The sequence below is a fragment of the Lampetra fluviatilis genome, chromosome 4, assembly GCF_964198595.1.
Source record: "Lampetra fluviatilis chromosome 4, kcLamFluv1.1, whole genome shotgun sequence".
NCBI classification, from domain to species: domain Eukaryota; kingdom Metazoa; phylum Chordata; class Hyperoartia; order Petromyzontiformes; family Petromyzontidae; genus Lampetra; species Lampetra fluviatilis.
Window position 1 is genome coordinate 11547630 of NC_136278.1, and position 27790 is coordinate 11575419.

General features: G+C 44.7%; 1 protein-coding gene across 4 annotated transcripts in view; it reads left to right on the forward strand.

The window, feature by feature from the left end:
- Nucleotides 1-27790, forward strand: part of LOC144931566 (rho-related BTB domain-containing protein 2-like) — a 92239-nt gene that overhangs the window by 10261 nt on the left and 54188 nt on the right. Inside the window, exons 1-2 of one of the 4 annotated variants that reach the window (XM_078855543.1) lie at nucleotides 2319-2459; nucleotides 13099-13209. Coding sequence is in view for 2 of the 4 variants with exons in the window: in XM_078855545.1 (XP_078711671.1) it covers nucleotides 2335-2459 (125 nt within the window). In the remaining 2 variants the exon portion in view is untranslated. Of the gene's footprint in view, nucleotides 1-2205; nucleotides 2460-13098; nucleotides 13210-27790 lie in introns of those variants that run through there. The other 3 variants (XM_078855544.1, XM_078855545.1, XM_078855542.1) reach the window with 3 other exon arrangements.

Genomic DNA, 27790 nt, shown 5'->3' on the forward strand with positions numbered 1-27790 from the left:
AAAATTAACTTTAAAATATTGAACGTCTAACTAAAACTGCAGATGTTCAGAATATGATATTGAAATTATCTTATAATTATAAAATATTAAAAGTAAGTATAACTATAAAAAAATACTTGAAACTTTGTAGTAGAACGAAGAAAAATGGAGAGTACAATTATAACAATCACATATTCATTTCACAGAATGAAAAGCCCTGGTAGAATCATTAGAATCAAAATGTTTAATAACAATCATTATTTTTTTTTACAAAATTGATGCTTCTCCATTCTCCCATGGAGAAGCAAAATGCTCCTTCATGGAATTAATAAAAGGTGACCTTAGTAAATTAAAATATAAAAATAGTTAATAATTAAAATTAATCAAAATTTGTTGTTATAACAATTCTATTTAATTAATATTGATTTAAAGTTGCGCATTTTGATGTGACGTCACATTTCTCAAACCCTCCCTCCCCCCATCGTCACACATCGTCACAAATGTCTGACCCCCCTCCCCCCCTAGGTACGTGACGTCATTTATGGACGGCCCCTGAGAACACTTGTACATGTGTTGTGTTGTAGCTAAATGTCAGTTTTAACCAGGTTGCATTTCCTCGAGAAACCTAGAAACAAATGCAAGAAACCATATCTTCCAAATTAAACACATTATTGGGTGATATTGCATTGGCATTGGTGCGCAAGCACAACCAACTAACATCTCAATACATCCGTCAATGACTCCGTGGCTTTAAAAGGAAAATATATCACAGGTGACGTTTCTGGCAGTGGTCCTTCTTTAATAGCACACGTGCTTAGCATTAACGTAACATTCACAGAGAGCTGTGTGTGTATGATCATTGGTGGGGGATCAGTAAGTGTGGAGTGGTTAGCGCACGTACTGGCCGATTTAATCCGGCGACCTGAGTTCGATTCCTGCTCATGACCAATAATAGTGGCGAATATGTAAATCGGTCCAGGGCTCAAGTCGATTCAGTCTCAAATGATTACCTGGTGTGGTATAAAAGCAAAAGAACCTGGGAGACAAAGACGGCCGGACGTGGTGTTGGCCACCGCCCCACCCTCGTATGCGGTGCCGGCCTTCATAGGTGCTCGCTAATAACACTTACCCCAACAGTCTGTTAAAGGCTACACAGCGGATCTTCGTCTTTGTGTGTATACTGAGGCTGTGTAAGTAAATAAATTCAGTGTGTTAGGGTATATGTGCCATGCTGGAGCATGAAAGGCACTGGCACAAGTGGTATGAATAAGGGCTGTTGCCCGAAACGTCGCCAATTACTACATATATAGTTACCCTTATTGAACAATATATTTGGTTATATCTCCAAAATTAAACAATAACATGTAAACTGTAGATAGAGAAAAAAAACTCCAACTGCAATTGGTCAAATATCTCAGGCAGGGACTATGCTGAAAACATCCCCCATCCTGTGACAAGGCAGTGCTTCACCCTGTCAGGCAGAAAGGTACATACACGTGTTCTGCAGTCCCTTGTTTACGCCGCTTCTATCGAATTGCTGTAGAAGATACAACATATTGTGGAACGCTTTGATGTCGTCTGCCGGCCGAGTTGCCCTAGAAAAGTAGCCTCTTAGCTCAGTGGGCTTGACTGGGGAAAATACACTTCGGTAATATATTCTAAGCGAACACTCCAAAGTATGCACCGATGTAATACGCTGCTGTTTTATGCAATGTAATCTTATAACAATGAAAAGCAAATGACAGGTGTATCTTTGAAGATATTCAATCGCGCTAAATATGCCCACAGTATACAACCACATTGTATGGACCTCCACATGTACACTACACACATGCACATCACAACATCAATTATAAATGCACTTCATGATACGTTTTATATGCTGCCCTATCTATGCATTGGAAGAAACACACTCCACTTTATTATTAAGCAAGTTATGAATTTTTTTTGCTTAAGTTTATGAGAAGAATACTACAAAAAATACTCCAGTATTGAGTAAACGTGTCTGATTTTTTTGCCATTTGTGCAATATTGTAAATTTAAAAAAAACCCACACTCGGACATCACAACAGCATCACAACACTCTATCTTTCTCAAAGTCAAATAGCACCAAACTCCTTATTCCAGGAGCTCGCCTTGCCTGCCAGCTAAATACAACAGCCAATGGGGAGTGCGGGACTCAACAACCCAGAGCATTTTCTCTCTCTCTCTCCCCTTACCCCTATCAACCACACGGGCGAAAATCTCTCTCCTGCCAGCCAGCCAGCACAACAGCCAAGCCCTGCCCCCCACACACGCACACGCACCGACACACACACACGCACTGACACACACCGTTGATAAGAACAATGCTGCATGGCATGCGAGTGTGTCACTCGCATGCACAGCGCTCGTGGTGACGGAGCGCGCGGGGCAGGGAACAGCCCGGACCATTCAAGGGGGGCTGCTGGTGGTGGTGCAGCAGCAGCAGCCATCCAGAGGTAAGAAAGAACGCATTGTTGTGTTAGTAGTAGGCGCGTGTGTTGCCTTAGAACCAACACAGCGAGGGAAGGAATGAACACCTTCCTTCACGTTCAATAGCCACACGCGCAGACGCAGCGGTGACAAGCCACGCGTGCGCACATCGTAACGCCGCTGTGGCAAGACGCAGCGGTCTCGCTGCAAATATGCACACGGCCAGTTCGGAGTGGTGGTGATGCCGCTGTTGTCGTGTGCCCCCTGAGTAAGTGCGGCAAGGACAAGGCCGGCCACACTGTAGCCAGTCGATGTAACATTCGCTCTCTCTCTCACACACACACAGTGTGTGTGTGTGAGAGAGAGAGAGCGAGGTGTGTAGTTGAGTGTGCCGAGTGTCAATGCGTGCAGCGGTGTGGTTGGTGGTCGCTTGCCAAAGCGCGTCCGTGCCTCCCATCGTGCTTGAGGGGGGGGTTGCGGTGTGGATGGGATGCCGCTACCAGCGTCGGGGATGAAAAAGGCGCTTTGGTGCAGTGTGCCGCTCATTCGCAGGACGTGCGTGTGGACACACACACGGGCGCGCGCAATACTGTAGAGTCTTGGACGATTGCCGAGAGAATGCAGTGAACTGTGGATTTGACCACATCTTGGAATAATCACAAAGTCACAACCCTGGTGAGCCCCCCAAACCCCCACCCCCCCCGCTCGTTGGGTTAGAACAGCAGCCGCCGGACAAGCCGTGGGTCTCCGTGTGGGCACGCGTGTGTCGTGTGTGTGTACCTGTGTGTGTGTACCTGTGTGTGTCTGTCTGTGTGTGTGTCTGTGTGTGCGCGTGTTTGTGTGCGCGTGTGTGTGTGTGCGCGTGTGTCTATGTGCGTGTGTCTGTGGGTGTGTGTCTGTGTGTACGTGTGTCTGTCTGTGTGCGCGTGTGTCTGTGTGCATGTGTCTGTGTGTGCGTGTGTCTGTCTGTGTGTCTCTGTGTGTGTGTGCATGTGTCTGTGTGCGCGTGTGTCTGTGTGTGTGTGCGTGTGTCTGTCTGTGTGCGCGTGTGTCTGTGTGTGCGTGTGTGTGCGCGTGTCTGTGTGCGTGTGTCTGTGCGCGTGTCTGTGTGCGTGTGTCTGTGTGTGTGTGTGCATGTGTCTGTGTGTGTCCGCGTGTGTCTGTGTGTGTGCGCGCGTGTGTCTGTGTGCGCGCGTGTGTGTGTCTGTGTGTGCGCGTGTCTGTGTGTGCGTGTGTCTGTCTGTGTGCGCGTGTGTCTGTGTGTGTGTGCGCGTGTGTCTGTGTGCGTGTGTCTGTGTGTGTGCATGTGTCTGTGTGTGTCCGCGTGTGTCTGTGTGTGTGCGCGCGTGTGTCTGTCTGTGTGCGTGTGTCTGTCTGTGTGCGCGTGTGTCTGTGTGTGTGTGCGCGTGTGTCTGTGTGCGTGTGTCTGTGTGTGTGTGTGTGTGCATGTGTCTGTGTGTGTGCGCGTGTGTCTGTGTGTGTGTGCGCGTGTGTCTGTGTGCGTGTGTCTGTGTGTGTGCATGTGTCTGTGTGTGTCCGCGTGTGTCTGTGTGTGTGCGCGCGTGTGTCTGTGTGTGTGTGCGTGTGTCTGTCTGTGTGCGCGTGTGTCTGTGTGTGCGTGTGTTTGTCTGTGCGCGCGCGTGTCTGTGTGTGTGTCTGTGTGTGTGTGCGCGTGTCTGTGTGTGTGTGCGCGTGCGTGTGTGTCTGTCTGTGTGCGCGTGTGTCTGTGTGTGTGTGCGTGTGTGTCTGTGTGTGCGCGTGTGTCTGTGTGTGTGTGTCTGTGTGTGTGCGCGTGTGTCTGTGTGCGCGTGTGTCTGTGTGTGTGTGTCTGTCTGTGTGTGCATGTGTCTGTATGCGCGTGTGTCTGTGTGTGTGTGTGCGTGTGTCTGTGTGTGTGCGCGTGTGTCTGTGTGCGCGTGTGTCTGTGTGTGTGTGTCTGTCTGTGTGTGCATGTGTCTGTGTGTGTGTGCGTGTGTCTGTCTGTGTGCGCGTGTGTCTGTGTGTGTGCGCGTGTGTCTGTGTGTGCGTGTGTGTGTGCAAGTGTGTCTGTGTCTGTGTGCGCGTGTGTCTGTGTGTGTGCGCGTGTGTCTGTGTGTGCGTGTGTGTGTGCAAGTGTGTCTGTGTCTGTGTGCGCGTGTGTCTGTGTGTGTGCGCGTGTGTCTGTGTGTGCGTGTGTGTGTGCAAGTGTGTCTGTGTGCGCGTGTGTCTGTGTGTGTGCGCGTGTGTCTGTGTGTGCGTGTGTGTTTGCAAGTGTGTCTGTGTCTGTGTGCGCGTGTGTCTGTGTGTGTGCGCGTGTGTCTGTGTGTGCGTGTGTGTGTGCAAGTGTGTCTGTGTCTGTGTGCGCGTGTGTCTGTGTGTGTGTGCGCGTATGTCTGTGTGTGTGTGCAAGTCGTCCCCTTTCATCCGCAACACTTTCCAAGTGGTGACGCTCTCCAACCGTGCCCATCTGCGTGTCTACGCAGAGGGAGGAGGCATTGTTATTATGAGTTCTGTGCATTGTTGTCAGTAACAAACAAAAAAAAACCCAACAACTTGCAAACGCGTAATTGTACACGTGCTTGTGTAGCACAGTGCAATATTATGATCATCAATCATCAGCCATGGTCAATCCACTGCTGGATGAATCCCACCGTCGCCGCCACATCCTCTCGCGTTATCGCGATGCAATAATGATCCACCTGGCGCCCGCACTCTGAGTTGCTTTCACCGCTCCGTCTCCACGCAGCACGTCCCCTCCCTGGACGCGTTCCACTCCTCGTCTGCCATTCCGTTGGCAGTGCGCTTGCCCATAGGGTGTGTTACATGGTAACGTGTCCCTCGATCTGGAGACGGGGCTCTGCTCAGTTTCACTTCGCTCGCCAGCCTGGAAGACGTAATTAACCCATTCCGATTCATAATTGACGTGCGTATGCCGAGTCAGCTGATTTCATGCAATGACCGGCGATCATTGTGCGGCGCTGAAGCGAAATCAAATTGAGGGTCAATGATTGCCCCATCGGTAATTGTTCGGGGAGCTGCTTCGGTGGCATGGTCAGCAAGACACCGGAGTTGCTATCCGGAGGTCGCCGGTTCGATCTCCAGATATTTGTTTAATCTCCCCGGCTCTGTCGACCCCAGGGTATGATTTTATACACCACAGTTAATAGGCAGGTCGCCTTTCGTGGAGTAAAGAGTGGGTTCTATCACCGCTTCTAAGACGTCTGGCCAGCATTGGAAGAGTAGGCCAAGTACCATCGAGAGGGCCTCTTTAGAGCACCGTTCAGTGGAGGCCCTTCTGCCAGCAGTGGCTGGAGGACGCAATTGCAGGGCTGCCCGGTTTTACATTTTCACATTCACTGGGACGTTATGGGGTTTAAGTACTTGGTAGGGAAATGTAGCCATAGGGTTACATATAACTGTAGCCACACTACTTGTGGTACAGTGGCTATAATGTGTTGTGTTGTCAACATATAGGACATTACTGCAGGTAGTAAACATATTGAGCTTGTTCTAAAGACACTGAATTATGTATGCGAACATTAGCATGGTGCTTTTAATGTAAATATCTGGTTATGCACAGTGGTTCTGTACCATAGATTTATGACTTTACAATAAGTACTTTGACTCGCAACGTAGCAGAGGGGTGAATTGACAGTTTATGTCCCTTACAGTCACGAAAGCTTCAAATCTAGAAGTAATGGAATATTTAAATACGTAATTTAATGCTCTGGTTTCTTGCCACATGTACAAAACTTAAAAAAGGAGTGGGCCCACAATGAAAATGCAGGGCCCTGATGAAAAATATCTCGACTTTCATGATTTTCTGGATTAATAAATTATATTACTAACTTATGTCTTATTTCACAATTTTATCCAAATTATTTGGTGACACTGCGTTGACAGTGGTTGACAATCACAATGAGAAATCAACTCCACATTCGTCAATAACGGTTTCTTGAAAAGATAAAGTATAAAACCACGATATTTTAGGCAATGGCTGTTCATAGCACACAACTCCTCTGACTTCTATGTGCCGTGAAGAAGCTCACTGACCAAAGCTTAGCTTAATATGTATTTTACATTTTAAGGCAATTTTATATAGAATGCGTTATCCGCATCGGGTCAGGAGACCAGAACATCCTTTCAGAACTCCTCTTCTTTCCATTATTTGGAAGCTACTGGAGCTATGCACTTTTACATCTAGATAGAAAATTAATTTCTTTATAACTGGTTGGCTTCATACGGTGCGGAAGAAGTTCAACATACGTACCGAGCAGTGCGTCACCTCATGTTAGAAAACAGTCCCTGGAAGAAGACATCACAGAACTTATAATTAAATATCTTCAAGTGACTTCTTATCCACATTCGGTGCCAGCGCTTTCCCACCTGCCCAGCTGCAGTGTGTCATGGACGTATTGGCCGTAGACTGTTGCAGCATAACACATCGGTCCTCCCGTAAAACAGTCCAAAAATCAAAATTTGAACTGACATTCGTGTTCCGACTGCTTCGACATCACGAGAACTGATTTTGAGGCACCACGATTTCCTGACCGGGGTTGCAAATTGCGGGAAACTTTATAATTATTGCGAATACAGTAAAACCTTGGATTGCGAGTAACTTGGTCTGCGAGTGTTTTGCAAGACGAGCAATTTTTTTAAATAAATATTAATTTGATAAACGAGCGATGTCTTGCAATACGAGTAGTATGTGTATACGCTTTGTCTGCCGAGCATCACGTGATCACAACTGATATACGAGTGCTTTGATATACGAGCGCTTTGGATTACAAACACGTTTCCAGAACGAATTATGCTCGCAATCTAAGGTTTTACGTACGTTTAAATGTTCAGTGCAGGACAATCCAATTCGGCTCAATTAAATGTGCAACCATATTTCTTATGAAGTTTTTTCTGTGCACGTCATTGGTGACTGGGCTGAACCCACCAACTTATTACGCTTGATAACCTGCTTTTGTTATGGGTGGTTGCCAGGACCTCAGTGGTGCCACATGAGCCGTCTAACCTCTGAGCCACCTTCAAATAAATTAAACTTGAGTTCTACATTATTATTTGTACAAAATATTTCAGCACATGCGTTACTTATTTTCAAAACGTAAACAAATCTTATTCGGAGCAAATCCCACAGGAACCTTTCGATACTGCAGCTGCTGGGAATATTGAACGTGATCATACTGTCTCTATATGTGTTTCCACTGGGAAATCAGTCTGACTTGAGCCCTTTGATGTGTTTTTCGTTTGTACTTGGAGTTGTTGGGCAATGTCTAACATTTCGCTCCACATGCTGGGAGCTTGTATGGACATCGTCCGACACCTCCGATTAGCACCGTTGTATGCATGCATGTTAGGTAGCCAACCGTGCTTATCGGAGATTGGCTACGTACGGTGCGAAAGAAGTGCAAATACATACATTGTGGCAAACAACACAATGTCTAAAATACAGTAGTGCCCCACAGTGCAACCGCAAACACCTACGCAGCAGAATTGCTCACTATATTTTTCTGTCTGGAAACGGTTTTATGTAAATTCTTTGTTTCCATCCACATTTCGATGGAGAAAACATCCTCATATTTTCTCTTTGTCAATCACTTACGTGTATAACCTTCATAACTGCATATTGAGTTAGAATAATTTTGTTCAAAACTATATTTTGCACACAATGGACTCTCACGTTGCGTGGCTACATGCCGCAGCACCAATAGGTCTCTGCCTATGCACAATAAAACACATACAGACACACAATGGGACCCATATGGTTAATACACAAACTCGCACCTCTGATTAGTACTGTTGCGAAAGAAGTTCAACGTACATACATGGCTGATTATTTATGATTTCTTGCGACACATTTTTACCCAGGAAAGCCTCACCCAGGAGTCCCACGACTGTTTTTCAGGAGGGTCCCACCAAGTTTTTGCTGGAGGGGTGGGCGATGATTTCTACGTGTATTCCAATCCAGTCATTAGTGGGAAAGTTTTTGATCAAAATGCGGACCATGATGCCAGCACACAATGTAGGCACTCTTGCGAATGACATCACGGGATCTTTATCATCCACTCTGAAGCAGACTGCGCGTAGAATTTCCACTATTAATGCATCCGCAGTATTAATCAGGGCGGCCGTTGGATTCCAACCGTGAACTTCTGCAATAAGCGGCGAACGTGGTACCGCTGGGCCACGTCGCCGACCACGTTTCTACGAATTTATTTCATTGCGTCGGTGATCATTGACAGCTGGCGTTTAGCAAAGCAGTCTGGTTAACGTTCACTTTTATGCATGTCACAGTTTGCGCTATGGTCCAGGAGGGCTCGTGGGGAGTGAATAACAGGCTGTTGATTACAACCCGCATCACCAGCGTATAACAATAATAATAATACTCTCCGGCTAAATGCTTCACCGGACATCCCAGCCTGCGCTCATTGGTTATTGTCGGAGCTCGCGCGCACGGAGGGAGTGTGGTGGATATGGCCTCGCTCTTGTTTTTTGTTGTTGTTGTTGTCGTCGTTGTAGTTTGTGCGTACAGCGAGGCCCAGACTTTCCGGTCAGGTGTGCGGTGTAAATTAAATGCGGCAGCTGCCGGAGGCCCGCCTGTTATTTACTGCCTGCAACGGATTAATTCTGCGCATGCTCGACGCGATGTCCTTTGACCTACGCTGCACCACCAGACCCGATGGGTGTTTTGTGCGGGGCTTTAGAGCAATTGCTGAGGCCATCCAGACCGTGGCTTTGGCTGCTGCTGCTGCGAGTCAACAGACCGTTTAGCCCGTCAGCAGGTTAATGCGACTGTAAAAATGATTATAATATAATATTTTTCTAACCTCAGAGCTCTTCCTCTGCAATGGGTGCGACAAATTCACGCAAGCTCGGAACTCCACCCCGGCCTTCAGTGCCGAGGCCATATAGCCACAGCGGTCCGAGTTAACTTACGTTTCCGTGGTGGCGAGATGTTAACTCCCTCGCCTGGTACGCAGGAAGGTCGTGGGTTCGATCCCGACTCTGATGCCTGTGTATTTGGAGTTTGCGTGTTCTTCCTGTGGTCGCATGGATTTTTCTCCGGGTTCTCTGGTTTTTCCCTCCACATTTAGAATCAACGCGTGTTTAGAGTGTTTGGCTGCGATACATTTCCACGTGATAGGCCACTTAGTTGAGCTATCATTTGTGGCCAGGTCGCTTCTGAAAAAGAGCTACAAAGCTCAGTGGGCCTTACCTGGTCAAATAAAACATAGCTTTTTAGTTTTTATGATGATGTTGATCATATAGCAAGGGGATTCATCCACCGCTGTCTAATTATATTTTCCATATACCTGCATACGGAAGTGAAATCTAAAAATGCAGTAAATTGTATAAGTATATGCCGTACATGTTTATGAGCAATACTGTCGATACAGCGTAGTTGCCACCGTGTGGCCGTGTAGTGTGACCTCGTTTAAAGGTGGGCAGATGCAACTCGGCACTGGGCGGTGGGTGGTGTTCCGTGGTTTTACTGGCTGGATTCAAAGCACCTCATGCCCTCACGTGCCCTGTTGGCCTTCAATAGGAACTCACGGACAGAATTTGTTCGAGCTAAGGGATTAAGGCAACTGCTTTGCCAAGTGGTGAATCGTCCAATTTCCTTGGGAGCCGATGGCCCCAATTCCACGTGCTGCGCAGTTGTGAATACGAGCAATTAACAAAGTGCAGCCGCTGATAATCGCTGGATGGCAAAGTCTCTGTGATATAGTTCACAAGGGGTACGCCATTGTGCGCCATGGCCCCATGCTAATATTGAATGTGGAACTGTATTACTGAATGCTGTTAACCAAATAGTCGTAGAAAACCGCTCTCGACGGATCTCAGAAGACACGCAGCTGGACAGGAGACTGCCACGCATGTCAAGGCTGTCATAGGCTGGTCGGTTCAACTTTGTCAACATCCGCTGTTGTAATGTACTCTGCTCCAAGGTCTATGCTGCCTGCCTAATTCTGTTTCGTAACAAGGGTTTGGACTCCATACGAAACAGAATTAAATAATCGGTGTATAGTATTGAATTGTCTATGCAAGTAATACAACGTGCATGGGTGTCGCCACGGTGACGAGATGTTAACGAACTCGCCTGGCATACAGGAGGTCGTGGGTTCAATCCAGACCCTGATGCCTGTATATTTGCAGTTTGCATGTGTCTCTCCTTGGTCGTGTGGATTTTTCTCCGGACCCTCCGGTTTTCTGTCCACATTTATAAACATGCGTTTAGAGTAATTTGGCTGCTATAAATTTCCACACGATGACAAGCCACTTAGTTGCGCTATCACTTGTGGCCAGGTCGCTTCTGCACAAAAAAAGAGCAATTTATCTCAGTGGGTCTTACCTGGCAAAATAAAAAAAATCGTTTAGTGTCTCTTCTACAGGATACTTTTTGAAAGAAAGGACTTTTTTTTTCTGCTGAACATTGTGACCCGACAGCTTGGAAGCAATATTCAATCAATGTCGGCTCACCACCCCCACCCCCCTGCATGCAAAGGTCGCTGAGAAACCCCAATTAAAGCAATCGGCTGTCGGAGCTCATTGAAAAGCCTCTAAAGCCCCGCACAAACTCGAGCTCACCGCGTGTGTCACACACGTGGGCTCCCACTGTTTCCAAGGCTTCCTAAGGCTTCGGTGTTCATCAAACATGTGTCATTTGTTTCCTATTCTTCTCATTTTTGTTGACTTCCCCATTGCTTCGCTCCAATACACCGCCGGCCTCTGGTGAAGTGATACTTTGTGAGCGCGGCCTCGGAATATAAAATGAACGCTCGGCATCTAAACGTGTATATTTAATCAAACTTAATTTGGAGCTTTCGTGACTGCAGGAATTACTCTTTGGTTCTTTCGGTAAAGTCAAGTATAAAGATAAAATAATAAATTAAATACTAGCATACGACGTTTCGATTGCAACACAAGCAATCATCAGGTATAAATGAAATAGAAACACAAATCTAGTATACTTAGAAATGTAATGTAATACAACAGACAGTCGGATAACATAACAGTCAACACCCTACCTGGTTGAATACGTTCTTCCTGAGAATGCTCAATTTGAGAGAGAGATAAAACACAGAACCAGAGACATATAGACAGACATATAAGCAGACAGATATCACAGAGATACATAGAGAGAGAGAGAGAGACAAACATAGGCACATAATATAAAGTGCACGGGAGCAATGCGAGCTGTGGAGTGGTGGTTTGGTTCGTGCAAGTAGGCTGCGATCTCGTTTTGGCAGCCGATGTCAAGAAATTATCGTCGTGCACAACACCAGTGGCATTTGGTAAGTTGGTCTCCTCTAGGTTGACTCAAACTGAAATGAGTGCCTGGTGTAGTGTATAAAGCATCGGTACTGGGAGAGAGACGGACGACGTTGTTGATCTCCTCCCTTGTGTATCTTTGGAGCCTTAATTGGTGTTTGCTGACAACACTTTTTCCACCAGTTCAAGGTTGAATTGGGGTCATCTTTAAAATGTATTACGTATTCGTTGCTTTTTTTTGTATATAACTACGGTATTATATGCAAACTGTATGTCGTGTATGAAGTGTAATTATGCAAATTGGAATTGTGAATGCTTTGTGTATTTGGTGACAAGATGATGAATGAAGCAACATACTCTACAGGTGTACATTCAAGTAATATATGTTGATGTACCGGTAAAATATTGACGTTTGGCCACATGTGCTAGATTAATAAATCGCCAAGTATCTGCATAGTTTCATGAATAAAACCAATACTGTACGTTGTACATTATATTTTGCAAGTAGACAGCTGGAATCGGTATCTTGTCGCTCTGGAGCAGTTGTGCATGTTTTACTTGGACAAAAAACAATGTTCTCTGGAAGTAAATAAACACAGGTACACTGTGTATTGTGTTCGGTATGGCACACCTTCAATCAGGATTTGCATTGTTGCTATTCGTCACCTTTATATATAAGACTTTTCACCATTCCCTATCTGGGTTTCAACAATGTGACTCCACTGAATATTTAACCACCGTCACCAAGACACAAGCCCTCTCGGTTGCCTTTTCTGAGAAATCTAACCGAGGTGAAATGCTGCTGCTGTACATGCAGACCTTCTGCATGACACGGTATGTTATTATCTGCACAGTGTGCTCTACAATTGGCTTTGTATAGCGTAAAAATGCTTTGGAGGCACACGCTCGTAACACAGCGATTTAAAGTCGAGTCTTTTGGCTGAAACGGAGATGGAGAAATTACTTTTATGAGCCATTAAGCAGGTGGACAATGATGTGCTTCTATAGTCAGAACAGCAAGTAGGTTGGTCGAATTATTTTTTGTCTTTTTCTCAAAACTTTACTCGTCCATGCTGCATGTATGTTGAACTCCTTTTGCACCGTACGTAGCCAACCCTTATAAACCGGAGGTGCTAACGGTGTTAAGTCCTGAGGTCAAGTATCGATTTGGATCTCTCTTAAAGCAGTTGCAACCCTCGTTGATAGAGAACGGCTTACGGAAGTGGATATCACAGAGTTACCTCTGAGATCCCTTAAAGTGACTTCTGCTCCCCACATTAGGGGACAGCACTTTCCCACCCGCCGTGGCACCGATAGTAATCATTCAGAGGTGGAATCATGGTAAATTAAGTGCAGAGCCAAATATAATGTGCTGCTTTTTTGTGTGCAATCATCGGTTACCAGGCTGAAACCATCAACTCACTCCACTTGAGAACCTGGCTGCCTGGATTCGAACCCAGGATCTCAGCTGTGCCAGCTCAGTGCTCTGACATCTGAGGCACCTGGAAACCTCAGGTTGGTGGAATTTTTATATTTCCCTTGGGAGATTAAAATCTCCAAACAGGAGTCTCATGTTATATATTCTGGATAAGCAAGAAGGAGCACTCCTGGCAGATGTCGCAATCGGGTACCCGATACCCGTACCCTACCCGATACCCGGCTACCCGTACCCGGCCGGGTACGGGTACCCGTTTGCGACCCTGGTGCGGCCGGGTACGGGTACGGGTAGGCCGTGAGTCACTGGTGAGTAACCGTTTGTCACTCATTTCTCAACGTCTTGTCTCTTCTCACAATTCAAGTTCCTAGAATCAACCCACCCGCGCCTGCAACATGGCTTCATCTCAGAGGTCGCAATTGGGTACCCGATACCCGTACCCTATACCCGGCTACCCGTACCCGGCCGGGTATCGGGTACCCGTACCCTACCCGGCCGGGTTACGGGTACGGGTACCCGTTTGCGACCCTGGTGCGGCCGGGTACGGGTATGGGTAAGGAATCAAAACCCGTTTGCGACCTCTGACTCCTGGGTTAAAAAAAATCTAATTATTCTCAAAGTTATTAGTAACAAGCTTATTATGAATGTAGGGTGGAATTCCGAGGACTGGATTGTCAGCAGGGTGCAACAAATTATACAGGGTCTCCTCTACTTACGAACGAGTTAGTTTCCAGAGGTCTGTTCATCAGTCGATTTTTTCGAAAGTACAATTTTACTCCTGTCCATTCCAAACGTGTTGTACGGCCTGTACATTAAACACGGGAAATGGCTTTTAAAAGTTGTATCATCTCCTGTAGATGTAGATATCACTGGTTCTTCATGTTCTGCAGATGTAGATGCCACCACCGCCATCTATTGCGCTGTGCTTGAACTCACGACTCTCGGTCCAAACAGGCAACTGGACATACAGACGGGTTTCTTCGTATCCCTGAAAATTCGTAAGTTGAATGTTCGTACATAGAGGAGTCTCTGTATTGTACTGCCCTGAAGGAAGAGCTGTGCAGCTCAACGGGCTTCACTCAGCAAATAAACGTCAGCTTCTGAACGTCGTCTTCTCTCCTCGCTTTCACCAACCCGCGCTGACCAGCATGGTGAAGTATGGTCAAGTAACCCTCATGATCCGCATGGATTGGGAGAACCATAATCCAGCAGTGGATTGACCGTTCAGGCCATACGTGTGTACATGCGTTACGGTTTAGGCCACAGTAATAGGTTTTTACCCTTTTATCTGGCACCAAAACTGACACCTTTATACAAGGGATCATGTTTGTAATAACCACAACACAAGCAGTCAAAATGCAAACAAAAAGAGACAACTCTGATAATGATATGCACTGTCCTTGAAGTTGATTGGTCCACACCCAAGACGGCTTTTCATAGAGCCTAGTCTCCACTGGTGTTGGACCAGATGACGCCAAAAGGCGTCTTTTTGTTTGCATTTTGATTGCTTGTGTTGTGGTTATTGCAAACATGATCCCTTGTATAAAGGTGTCAGTTTTGGTGCCAGATAAAAGGGTAAAAACCTATTACTATATCTTGCTACTGGCAAAGGAGGTCTCGTAATGGTTTAGGCCACATTAAGACGTTGGTGATGGCGCTGAAATGTATTTCCTTGGCAATTTGCCACATTTCTGGCGACGGAGAGACACCAGAACATTTTGAGCCAAAAAAATCAAACACAAAAGGGACATTCTCTGACACTTTATGTCGTCGCAAAGTGATGCAGTTTAATAACAAATGGGCTACTGGAGTGGCGTGGGTGTTCAGGTAATTGTGGCTTGAGTGCTAATGTGATAGTGATGCTATACAGTGGAGTATAATCATTTGTGATTTTTGAATAGAAAAAATAAATGGTTGATTGTGCTACACAATGCTTTTTTCCCCGCACCTCCAATTAGCACGGTTGGCTACGTACGGTGCGAAATAATTTCAACATGCATACATTTAAACAAAACACGTTGCTGATGTTGTCTGTTACAACCACATCATCATGTTTTCAGACTTCCCGGACGGCTGCGTTGTTCGCGTATGTACGTTGAACTTCTTTCGCACCGTACGTAGCCAACCGCGCTGATTCGGAGGTGCGATGGGAAGAGGCTCGCAGCAGATCAACTGTGGTGGAACGTTGCGAACTCTTGCAGTTGTTAGTTTTCCCATCGTTCCGTTCAAGTTCATTTATTAGGTATAGCCCTGTGAGCCATTTGGCTCGGGCGCACGATTTCGAATCGAAGTAGGGGTCCTTTATTCATTCATTATTAATGCGCACACACACACGTACACACACACGTACACACACATACGTACACACGCACACACACACACGTACACTGTAAACAACAGGGGTCTAAATTTGCCACAGCTGCTGGTGGTGGTGGAGAGCGTCTATAATTGTGACCATGGTGACCGATGCCAAAACATGTTCGAGTGATGGTTCAGCGATTTCTGCCTCAACAGGGTCATTTCAGGGCACACTACACACACACACCACACACAACACACCACACACACACACCACGCACACCACACACCACCACACACACACACTCTCTTTTTGCCCCATTCACTTGCAGCGGTACATTTGGCCAGCAAACCCTGCGCTGTTTATCCTGTCACACACACAACCCTTAAATCGGTCACCCCGTTACTACGCAAAAATTGTACGGACGGTACATGCATGTTGAACTTCTTACGCACCGTACGTGGCCAACCGTTGCTAGTCGGAGGTGCCGGTGGGAGGGAGGGAAGGGGACAAATCCCGTGATAGCAAAACGAGAGACTTTTGCGAGCCACACATGCAGCCACAACAGAAGGCCCGGTATAGCGTTAGCCGCCTGTGTTTAGAGATTGGCATTGAAATGGCTGCAGGGTTTTGGTAGTACATGTTGTTTATGTCGTTTATTGTGAAAATTTCTGTCACAGTTCCTATGATCACTGTTTCATTGCTTTCATGGCTTTATTTTGGTGATTTCGAGAAGTTTTTTGGTTTGGCCATGTTTGTTTGTTGTAGTACGGAGTTAGACTGATGGCCTTAATCAAAGTTGTCTTGTGGTTGTTGTTGTTGTTTGACTTGCATCCCACTGGGATTTTTGCACAGCGTTGGTGTACGGTGCTTTTTCTGCAATATTTTGCTGTCTTTTCTTGGATTTTCTGTTTGCACTCAGTCACATATTCACTTTAAGATGTTTTCTTGTTCATGTTTATTGTTTGTTGCGGTTTCACCCGATTCAAGAGCCGAATGGCTCACAGGACTATACCTAATCAATGAACTTGAACTTGAAAAGACAAATGTGTGCACAGTACGTGTCTATGGCCAAAGCGTTGTTAGCCGTACTGAAGTTTGCCAAATAATTCATTCATATTTTGGAGGATGTAACCACCTCGAATGTATATCCTCGACAAGAGAAACCCGGACAGTATCAGTCACCGGGATAGCTTAAAATATATACCGTACGGTTTGTATATTTACAGTGTATTTAGCAGACGGCATTAAAATATTAATGGTTTGAGCTGTGACGTTCACACGCAATTGCCCGTTCACGCGAATGAAGGTCGTGATGATGACACGGAGTCGTTAAGAGTCCACTTGGTTAGTGCTGTACGTCACGGAGATCTGGTTGGTAATTTCTGAGAGACATTTATCCGGTTTGCCGGAGGAATCGATGAAAATCTCACGTTCTGTTCTGCCATCATTAGTTTTGTCACACCGGGGTGCAAGCTGCACAAGCGAAATCTTAGTAAAAAAAATTGCCTTGAATTGCACAATGATCTAAGGTGATCAGTTCAAACTGAGCTCAGCTATGACCAAAAAACAAGGTCTCTTTATCACTCGCAGGAGACATTGTAACCTTTGCTTACACGTTGGTGAAGATCAAGTGATACACACTTTCACAATTTGCTGACATCTCTGCCAGATGAGCAATCGTGGTAATAATCAAGGGGGTGGGACGGTGGTGCAGCGGTTAGCACACTGCAGTCGTATCCTGCACGACTACGGACCAGCGTGGTGAAGTATGGTCAAAACAATCTTCCAGCCGACATGTCGTGGGGATGCCGTCGTCCAGCAGTGGATTGACAAAGGTTAAATGATTGGAACCTCATTTGCCAGTAAAAAATATGATAATTGTTTTTTTACCCTTCTATCTGGCAACAAAACTGACACCTTTTTTTACAAGGAGTCATGTTTGCATAGACCACAATACCTGCAGTCATAATGCAAAAAAAACCACAACTCTGATAATGTATGCACTGTCCTTGAAGTTGATTGGTCCACACCCGAGACAGCTTTCCTTAGAGCCTAGTCTCACATGGGTTGGACCAGATGACGCCAAAAGGCGCACAACTCAAAGACAATGCACCATCAGAGTATGAGAGCTCGGGGTAAGCATTTACACCATTGGAACCTCATTTGCCAGTAAAACATATGATAATTGTTTTTTTACCCTTCTATCTGGCAACAAAACTGACACCTTTTTTTACAAGGAGTCATGTTTGCATAGACCACAATACCTGCAGTCATAATGCAAAAAAAAACACAACTCTGATAATGTATGCACTGTCCTTGAAGTTGATTGGTCCACACCCGAGACAGCTTTCCTTAGAGCCTAGTCTCACATGGGTTGGACCAGATGACGCCAAAAGGCGCACAACTCAAAGACAATGCACCATCAGAGTATGAGAGCTCGGGGTAAGCATTTACACCATTGGAACCTCATTTGCCAGTAAAACATATGATAATTGTTTTTTTACCCTTCTATCTGCCAATAAAACTGACACCTTTTTTACAAGGAGTCATGTTTGCATAGACCACAATACCTGCAGTCATAATGCAAACAAAAAACACAACTCTGATAATGTATGCACTGTCCTTGAAGTTGATTGGTCCACACCCGAGACAGCTTTCCTTAGAGCCTAGTCTCACATGGGTTGGACCAGATTTTTTACAGGCAAATGAGGTTCCAATGGTGTAAATGCTTACCCCGAGCTCTCATACTCTGATGGTGCATTGTCTTTGAGTTGTGCGCCTTTTGGCGTCATCTGGTCCAACCCATGTGAGACTAGGCTCTAAGGAAAGCTGTCTCGGGTGTGGACCAATCAACTACAAGGACAGTGCATACATTATCAGAGTTGTGTTTTTTGTTTGCATTATGACTGCAGGTATTGTGGTCTATGCAAACATGACTCCTTGTAAAAAAGGTGTCAGTTTTGTTGCCAGATAGAAGGGTAAAAAACAATTATCAAAGGTTAAATGTTATCACTTTAATTATCCCAGTCATTTTGGAAATAACCAGAACGTTAAGGATAACGTAGTGCATTAACACATTCCTGCGGAGGGAGCTGGTAGGAACGTTGGGTTGCTCCGTCAAAGGCCAGGGTCAACGGCGGCGTGGTGTATTCCGCAAATATGGCCGACTGTGAGGGCGGGCACAAGCCGGCGTGAGTAGGTTAAACGTTGAGTTTTATAAGGGCACCACGGGGTGACCAGCCCCTTCCCACCCAGCGCCACCACTCCCACCCCCCACCCAGCCCCTCCCCACCCTCCCCTCCCCACCCAGCCCCTCCCCTCCCCACCCAGCCCCTCCCTGCACGACAGACGGACACAATAATCCCCTGTGGGCTGGTGTAACCAGAGGTTCCGACCAGTATGATATATAAGTATACACACTGCCTTCTGGTTTCAATACCGTATCCAGTTTCTAGATCCAAGAATAGGAGTTGCATTTAGGTTATAGAGACTCGCTTTGCGGTGCCGAGTTTGAGTCATATTATACCCAATTCACAGCCAGGTGCTCACATGGTGAGTTTTTGTTGTTTCTCACAATATTGTATTAAACGACCTCCAATTAAGTCAAGTGGGGTTCACAGATTGTTGGGCGAGTGGGCCTCGAGAGAGTGTTGCTCATAACGTCTGCCTTTAGAGCTCAGGAATAAACCACTCACTTTCACGTGCGAATCAAATGCGGTAGTCGTACCGTCGTTTGTGTTTAGCTTGAGTAACCCTTAGGCATAACTGCCGCAGGCATTTTTCTTCTTTCGTACAGCAGCAGGGCTACACTTGTATTATTCGTGTTACTCTTTGGTTCTTTCGGTAAAGTCACGTAGAAAGAAAATAGATTAAATAATAATAGAATACGACGTTTCGATTGCAACACAAGCAACCATAATCAGGTAAGAATGAATGAGAAAACAAACATAGTAAACTTAGAAATATAATGCAATACAACACAGAGAGTCGGATAACACAACAGTCAACACCCTACCTGGTTGATTACGTTCTTCCAAAGATTGCTAAATTTGAGAGAGAGACAAAACATAGACACGGAGACACACAGACAGACACAAGCAGAGAGAGACTCACACAGAGACAGAGAAAGAGACACACAACATAGACACACAGTTGTCTCTCTGTGCTTGTATCTGTCTGTGTGTCTGTGTTTTGTCTCTCTCAAATTTAGCAATCTTTGGAAGAACGTAATCAACCAGGTAGGGTGTTGACTGTTGTGTTATCCGACTCTCGGTGTTGTATTGCAATTATATTTATAAATTTACTATGTTTGTTTTCTCATTCATTCTTACCTGATGATGGTTGCTTGTGTTGCAATCGAAACGTCGTATTCTATTATTTAATTTGTGAGGTCATCTTGAATTTGGCTGAAGTCTGACAAGGATTCGTGGATTGTAGAACATTTCAACTATCAATACATGTATCTCCATTTGTCTCTACACTTAAATATACGTTACATAAAAAAGGTCATCAGCCACTGGGGTTTTCAGACAAATGTTATCCAGCAGCATTTATTTTAAGCAAGCAAACTCTGAACCAGTTATGACCTTCAGGGTCTCGTCATCATCATCAGTCTATACTCTCTGGTTCATTCGGTAAAGTCACTTAGATAGAAAACAATAATAAAAGAAAACACGACGTTTCAGTCGCAACACAAGCGGCCGTCTTCAGGTGAGAAGACGACCGCTATCTACGTGACTTTACCGAAAGAACCAGAGAGTATGAATTACTGCAGTCACGAAAGCTTCAAATCAAGATTGAATCATCAGTCTAGCTTGCTAAAGAAATGCAGGTGGGTTGTCACGTGTCGTTGGTGAGTGTACCCCCATCTTCAAAGCTGAGTCCTCTTCAAGAACGAAAAGAACTCTGTACCAAATTTGTTTTTATTATGTTACGTCAAGTAAAGAATAAAAAAGCAGATGTCGCCTATCTCTCAGCCCTGGTGGGCTCCATGTGGTGAACGTTTAAAGGAAGCACACATTTCAAAATCAATAAAAAAATTAATGTTTCGAGATAAATTTGCCCATGTTACTACAGTATGTATGTGATGTAAAGTAGCCATTGAGGAATCACCGTAACATGCTGTAATTAACAAGAGCAAACCAACGTGTGTCATGCCTCAAATTCCAAATCAGAATTTTACCCAAAATTTACATGTCAAATAATTTAATGGCATCTTCCTCATAACCATGTCTTAGTGAGCTGTATGTGAAAATAAGAGAGCCTTTACTGAGTTTGAATAAAAGGCAACAATGAAATACTAGAATATAATTGTTGCTGACGTGATACCAAAAATACACATAACTGCCATATAGTATTCCGCTATCGGAATAAGTAAATGCCTTAACCGAGAGAAAATATGTTTTTGTTGACAAGCCTTCGAGGTCAATGTTTTATATTATACTCTGATGGTATGGTACGGGTGCGTACAATGTTCGATAGTGCCAGTTGTGCTTCATTGTGGACTCGGAACTGATTTTCGTGCCCTCAGCACCCAGTTGGTTACACAGGCCTCAGGTTGGATACACAATGGCTTACTGATGACAGTTTATACAATTGTGCAAAAAAAAATGTCGCACGGTTGCCAGCGGTAAAGTGTGAATATTGCTCCTCTGTTGACTGAAGGCAATATCGTTTCCTTTCAGACGGCCTATTTTCTACGGACAATGACAGTCATGCAGCGCAGCTGTGCACTGTCGAGCTATTGTTGGTAAGCAGAATTATACGACCGTCATGGACTATATTTATTTATTATTTTATAGAGTGTAGGTAATCCACATGAGCACATACCTTACAATGAGGTTGAGAGTTAGAATCCAGATTGGGGTCAACACAACCCATCCCCCTGTCGTTGGTGAAATGAGTGGCAATTTGTGGAATATCAAAATTGGTCAGCCTATTACGTGACTGATTTCCAAGGAAATGTGGTATTTTCACCACAGTCAGAGATGGGCACCATCTCATTATTCGATTGAGCAAGGAGGCAGTAACTTATTCTACAACTGCTGTCTATTTTGTTGTTTTTTATTTCTAAGCAGCAACCGTTTCTGTAATGTATAGTACATTCCTAGGATGTGCTCCCAATTTTCAGATTCAATTGAAAATCAAGTCTAGATACAACATTTTGTACGATCCAAAAGTATTTTATATTTTTGAAGCGACATAAGTTACGTGACAACGGTTCTGCATTTTTCCCGCCAGAAAAATTGTCATGTTGTACTTTCTTAAACTGTCGTAAAAATTTCTAAATGGGGAAATATGAAACTCATCCCTTCTGCATCCATTGTAAATCAGCCTCTAAGCTTGCTTTAAAAATCTCATGCTCCAACTGGGCCATAATTCCCAAAATGATGATCCGATTTAAAAGAGATTTCAGCTCAAATATGTGTTGCTATTAGAGACTTCAATTACAAAGTTATGGCCAATTTGATCAAAGGAGTTAGCTAAAACTTGGGAAACAAAAACTAGCGCTTGGCTTTTACATTTTACTGGCCGCGATACGCACGTCTCATCTGGGCCTAGGGTTGGACTGCATTTCCATCTTAACACTTTCCCGTTCCGAGACATCTGCAAGATGCAGGGTGGGTAGTGTCCCGTTCACTGTTGAATCTCGGAACGCGCAAGTGGTTCAGGGTTAATTTTATTTCGAGAGGCATTGTTTAAGAGATTGTACTCACCACAGAGAACTGTAGCAACACGACCGCACTCTGAGATAGTTGGCACTAAACTGTGCCACACGCCCTCCCGCACGGCCTTGTGGGAGCCTCCGCACCGAGGAAGTTATTTTGTTTTACATTTTATTCCGATTCTGCAATCGGAAGAAAAACTGATGCCGTACATGTACGTCATCCGAACGGGAAAGGGTTAAACATTAAAAAACATATTTGTTAGGCTTCAGAATGTTTTGTATTTGAGAACGTTAATTTGGAGCTGAGTGGAAGTGCTGCATACGTGGCATATTTTTAACGTTTGTTTTTCACTTTAACCTTGAAGGGTTTTGTGCAGCTGAACGAGCGCAAAGAGTCACGGCAGAATGCCTGCCGTGTGTTCGAGTAACCTTGTGGAACGCTGCCATGAATAAGATCGACTAATCACGAAACTCGTTGTCTGTGCCCCCATACGGAAACAACAACAGCAGCAGCAGCAGGTTCACCTTCACAAGACTCCCAGTGTAGGCCAGGCACTTGCCCAATCGGGTAAAAGTCATTTTAAGCGAATAGAGCATGTAATGAAGTTACTTTAAAGCCTCTCTAAAATGTTTGTGTTGCTTTTGTAATTGGGCTATAAATGGGTATTTCTCTCATTCCAAGCCGTAAAATATGTTAATTTGCTGAATAATGTTTACTTGGAACTGTTTGCACCATGCCAATAATATTGCAAGCCACCATAAAAATAAAAAAACAACATTACACCGTTCAGCCTTAGTCAAACGGTAACTTCATTGTGAAGTACATCTGAAAAACAAGCGGTGGTGCTCATCTTCATTCGCTGACCAGATTTCCCTCGCTTTATGCGGGTTCGGTTTGTGCGATTTCAAAAATTTCACTCTGTGCCGTTTGAATTCCCTCAGCATTCGGCTTTGTGGTCGGACGTGGGACAACATTGTATTTGTGTGTACCGTACTCGTTACTGGGCAGGCAGCTATCTCGTATGGATTCGCCTTGTGTTCCCTTGTTTTAGAATGCTTCTACAACTGCATAGAGCGAGCAAAACCTGTACTGCACAGTGGTTAAGGTGCTGTAATGTTGCTGGGAAGAGACTGGTACTGAATTTTAATCTTTGGTCTACAAGTCTCCAACATTAATGTCCTGATGGAAGGAAATAGAAATTAAGAGAGCTCCATCTTCTAAGCAGGTTTTCCCAATACTTGCAGATTAAAGGGCGCCACATTGGCGCGATGTTAACTGCCTCGCCTGGTATGCAGGGGATTGTGGGTTTGATCCAGACCCTGCTTGTCTTGTCTTCAGCTATCCTCGATCCGAGGGTTGGCCGCACCATGGGCAATCCTTCGCTACTGACTTCTATTTGGAGTTTGCGTGTTGTCTTGGTAGTTGCGTGGATTTTTTTCTGGGTCCTCGGGTTTTTGCCTCCACATTTAGAAACATGCTTTTAGATTATTTGGCTGCTATGAATTTCCACATGATATAAATCCACAGAACCACGGGGAGAACATGCAAACCCCAAATATACAGGTGGCAGGGTCGGGATAGAACCCACGGTCTCCTGTATACCAGGCGAGGTAGTTAACATCTCGCCACCTGCGGCACCCATGCATGCACAAAGTGCCAAGCAATGTGGAAGCAGGTGTTCAAGCGGATCAGATTGAATAAACTGGTGCTGCTCTCGAGGAATTGAAGCTCGCCGTTTCTGAAGAGCGACGATTTTTTTGGAAATCGCCGTGCCAGAAGAATAGCGGTGTTAGTTCATCGATGGGGCATCGGCTGCAGCCGGCGTCAATCACATTTCAGCCTCGTGGCGTTGACTTAATCGAGGTCAGGAATATGTGAACAGACAAAAAACCAAGGTCGATGAATTTATTACTGCGTTGATATCAGATTTGAATGCCGATCGTTGCCCACTCTTAGCGTACATCGCCCGTTTTAATCGTAGCTCCATATAAAATCACCCGTTAGTTTTAGTCACCTTTGTCGGCCTGTTTTATTTTAACAATCGTGCCGTTTATTGCCGTGAAAGCCGCTCGCCCCCATTGCAACCCATTGCTTTTAAGCACAACCTTCCCAATGGGGTAATGTATACGAATGGATTTTCCTGTAAGGTTAAATCAAGGATGTAATTGATTGGCTGCCTGATGATAGTTGAGGGGTTTATTTTTCCCAATGGGAAGGTCACAGCAATAGGGTGCGTTCGTATTTTCAGTCAAAATTGGCTACAATTTTCCATTGGCTGCCTGTGTAGTACACTACTACGGTAGTCACTGGATTATAAGACGCTTCGGAAATTAAGACGCACCCCAAAACTGTGCTCAGTGTCACAAATCTGCTAACGTACACGCGCACACACATATAATAGACTATGAGCCACAACCCATCACTTTTGCTTTACCATACAGGGGAAATTTGTATTTATCTCATAATTCGGAGAATGCAGTACCAATTATAAATTGCTGCACATGCGACAAAGCACCACATTTTGCACTCAAGGGGGGTAGCCACAACTATTGATGTAACTGCCGTGCCCACGTCACTCACCACTATGATCATTTCCACAGGGGTGCCACGGTGGCGAGATGTTATCTGCCTCGCCTGGTATGCAGGAATCGTGGGTCCAGTCTCAACCCTGACGCCTGCTGTATATTTGGAGTTTGCATGCTGTCCCCGTGTTGGCGTGTATTTTTCTCCGCGCCCTCCGCTTTTTCCCTCCACATTTAGAAACGTGCGCTTAATAGTATTTGGCTGTTATAAATTTACACATGGTACGCCATTTCGTTGAGCTTTCATTTGTGGCCAGGGTGCTTCTGAAAAAGAGCTATGTAGTTCAGTGGGGCTTATCTGCTAAAATAAATAAAAATTCTTCATAGTTTAGTTGGTCCTCATATTCTCACTTCATCGGTAGTAACAACCTCTGACTTAGCAGCCTGGTTGTCAGTTTTCAAATTCATCCATTCCTTAACTGCGCTGAATCCACTCACTATCCTGAAAAGGCTGAACGTGTAGTCCTTTCACCTTTTAACACCAACAAAGAAGCTGGTTGCGGAGATGGAGCTGAGACATCGGCCTGTTTGCAGGTGCGAGATGAATTGTTGCATCACGAGATTGGAATAGTGGCAATGGCTTGGAGAGGTCTTTATTCAGCAGTGGATAGATCGTGGCTGACAATGATGATGATGAACTTGGTTTCATTGGCCAAGGTCAAGAAGTCATTGTAGCGAGTGTGGTTGATGCTGCTGCATGTCACCATTGATTTCATTTCTTCTGGTAGATCACCCTCCTGCTGTCGAGTGGACGATTGACCTCTGAGGTCTCCTCTCACAGCGCCCGTTCACCTGGCTTGGGGTCTACGCCTTGCCAACTCGGGGACGCGATTCGATTCAACAATCTGTTCATATGTGTCCCGTTTTTATTTTCTCTTTCGCGCCATTTCATTTGTACAGTGGTGTTGTTACTAGCCTAAATTTACGACCATTAACATATAATTCGCGTTACGCAAACATGTATTGCACTTTGTGCGCACGTATCGTTCGCCTACAAAAAAAATCAACGTTGATCAATTAATCAATGCGTCTTTCACTCATTTGGCACCCAGCCTTATCCGTCTGGTACAGACGCCCTACCCATCTGCACACACGCCCTCCCCCATCCCTAAATATGGTCTGTTGGGCTTTCAATGTATTCTGCCATCTCCCCGTGGTGTTGTGTATCCTATTTATTTGACAGCATAGTGTATTTATATAGAAAGTAATTCCTTTTCAGCGGGGCTTAATTGCTCATGGAATATATTCCGAGGCCCATAAACCCGCCTGTCACGCTCCTGACTGTCGAGGTTGAGTGGGTTGGAGCCGGGGTTGGTGGCAGGAGGAAAATATTTTCCAGGCCTCAGCCCTGGACTGCTCCGGCTCTGCTTTTCAGCCTCTTTCGCACCTTTGAGTTGTTCCCATAAATAATATCCCAAATGGAAATTTTGGCCATTAACAAAAAAAACTACACATGAATGTTAAACAATTAATTCATAACTCTCCCAACATGATGACAAAATATTTTCCCAAATGTGCTTTGTGAAAGAGATAATACATCTGTGTGAGCTTGTTTCCAAAAAATCACATGAATGAATCGTAAGTATTTTAGTTTTCACTGATTCCCCTTTTCTAGTGCCTAGTCTCACAATAACAAACGTAAGAACATTTAATCGTTCATTGCTAACTATTCTATAATTTGATCTTGGAAATATATATATATTAATGCACATCTGTATGAAATTCATTTGAGTTTTTGTAACAATCTCATTCGGCCGCTGCTCCAGACCTCTGATTTGCACCCGCACCTCCGATTAGCGCGGTTGGCTACGTACGGTGCGAAAGAAGTTCAACATACATACAGGCTTCATTCCACACCCAGAGCAGCCTTGCAAAAATAAATTAGCCAACTTTTTTCACGAACAAACCAATGAATGCAAACTGCAGAATAGGCGTGGACATGACAGTTTAGTTGGCACAGCCATCTTTCGTAAAACATGTGTATCTGCTCTGCCTACAGTCTGGAGTTATTCTAATTATACATGCATCTGGCTTTGGGATCAATTGGAATTTTGAACTTCATCCCCACTTCATAGTTCAGGTGTCCTCGTTGATTCAAAGGTCGGCAATCATGTTCCTCGACTCATCACGATGACACCGATTTAAAATACTCACGCTTAGTGACTATTATTTTGACGTCATCTGCCCGCACCCACCCCACTCTTCTGCTCGCGTTCTTTCCTTCGGAGCAGCCGTCTGGAATGTGGAAAATAATTAACTGCCTGACTTTCCCATTGAGTGTGCTGCCAACACCGTTTTTATCTTATCCGCGCCACTTTCGGCCCTCATTTATTCATCATCGGAACTCAGTGATGGATGGCGACAGCAAATTTGCCGGCAAAAAAGGGTCCTCCATAAACATTCTATCGCACAAGTTTCGAATTTCATTCAGAGTTCAGATACATGTGTGCAGCATCGGAGACCCTTGAATGTCGCAGGGGGGGTTACGTTCTTGGAAAGTGCCACGAAAGCCAAAAATCGTGATATTCCATAGCTTGGGCCTTACCTAAATAATGGGGTTTCGGAACACGGCAACCAGAGACGTAATAATTGAAATAATGACTGTACTGTATGCCAAATGAACTAAAAACAAAAAAATAATTTAAATAAATATGTAAAAACCCGATGCAAAAATGTTTTCTTAGACAATAACTCGTAGTATAAATACTGTACTTACCGATGATGATGATGATCCAACGTGTGTGTGTGTGTGTTTGGCCGCGAGTGTGGAGCGGTAGTGCAACGGTTAGCGCCCTGTGCTACAAACTAGGGCTGAACGATTAATCGATTTCAAATTGAAATCGCAATTTGAAACAATGCGATTAGCAAATCGCAAAGGCTGCGATTTTTTGCTATTTAAAAAGTCCTATTACTTTGTTATTGGAATTGTTTCATTATTATAACTTTATTTATTTAACTTAACAATTGTTCTATGTTTGATTTTCTATTTCAATTTTTTTTATAAATACATGTTGGAAGCAATTCAATATTTTAAATTCTCATCCTTGCATTGGAATATATAGAGCAGTTCATATTTTGATGGTATCATGTGGTAATGCTCCATCACATG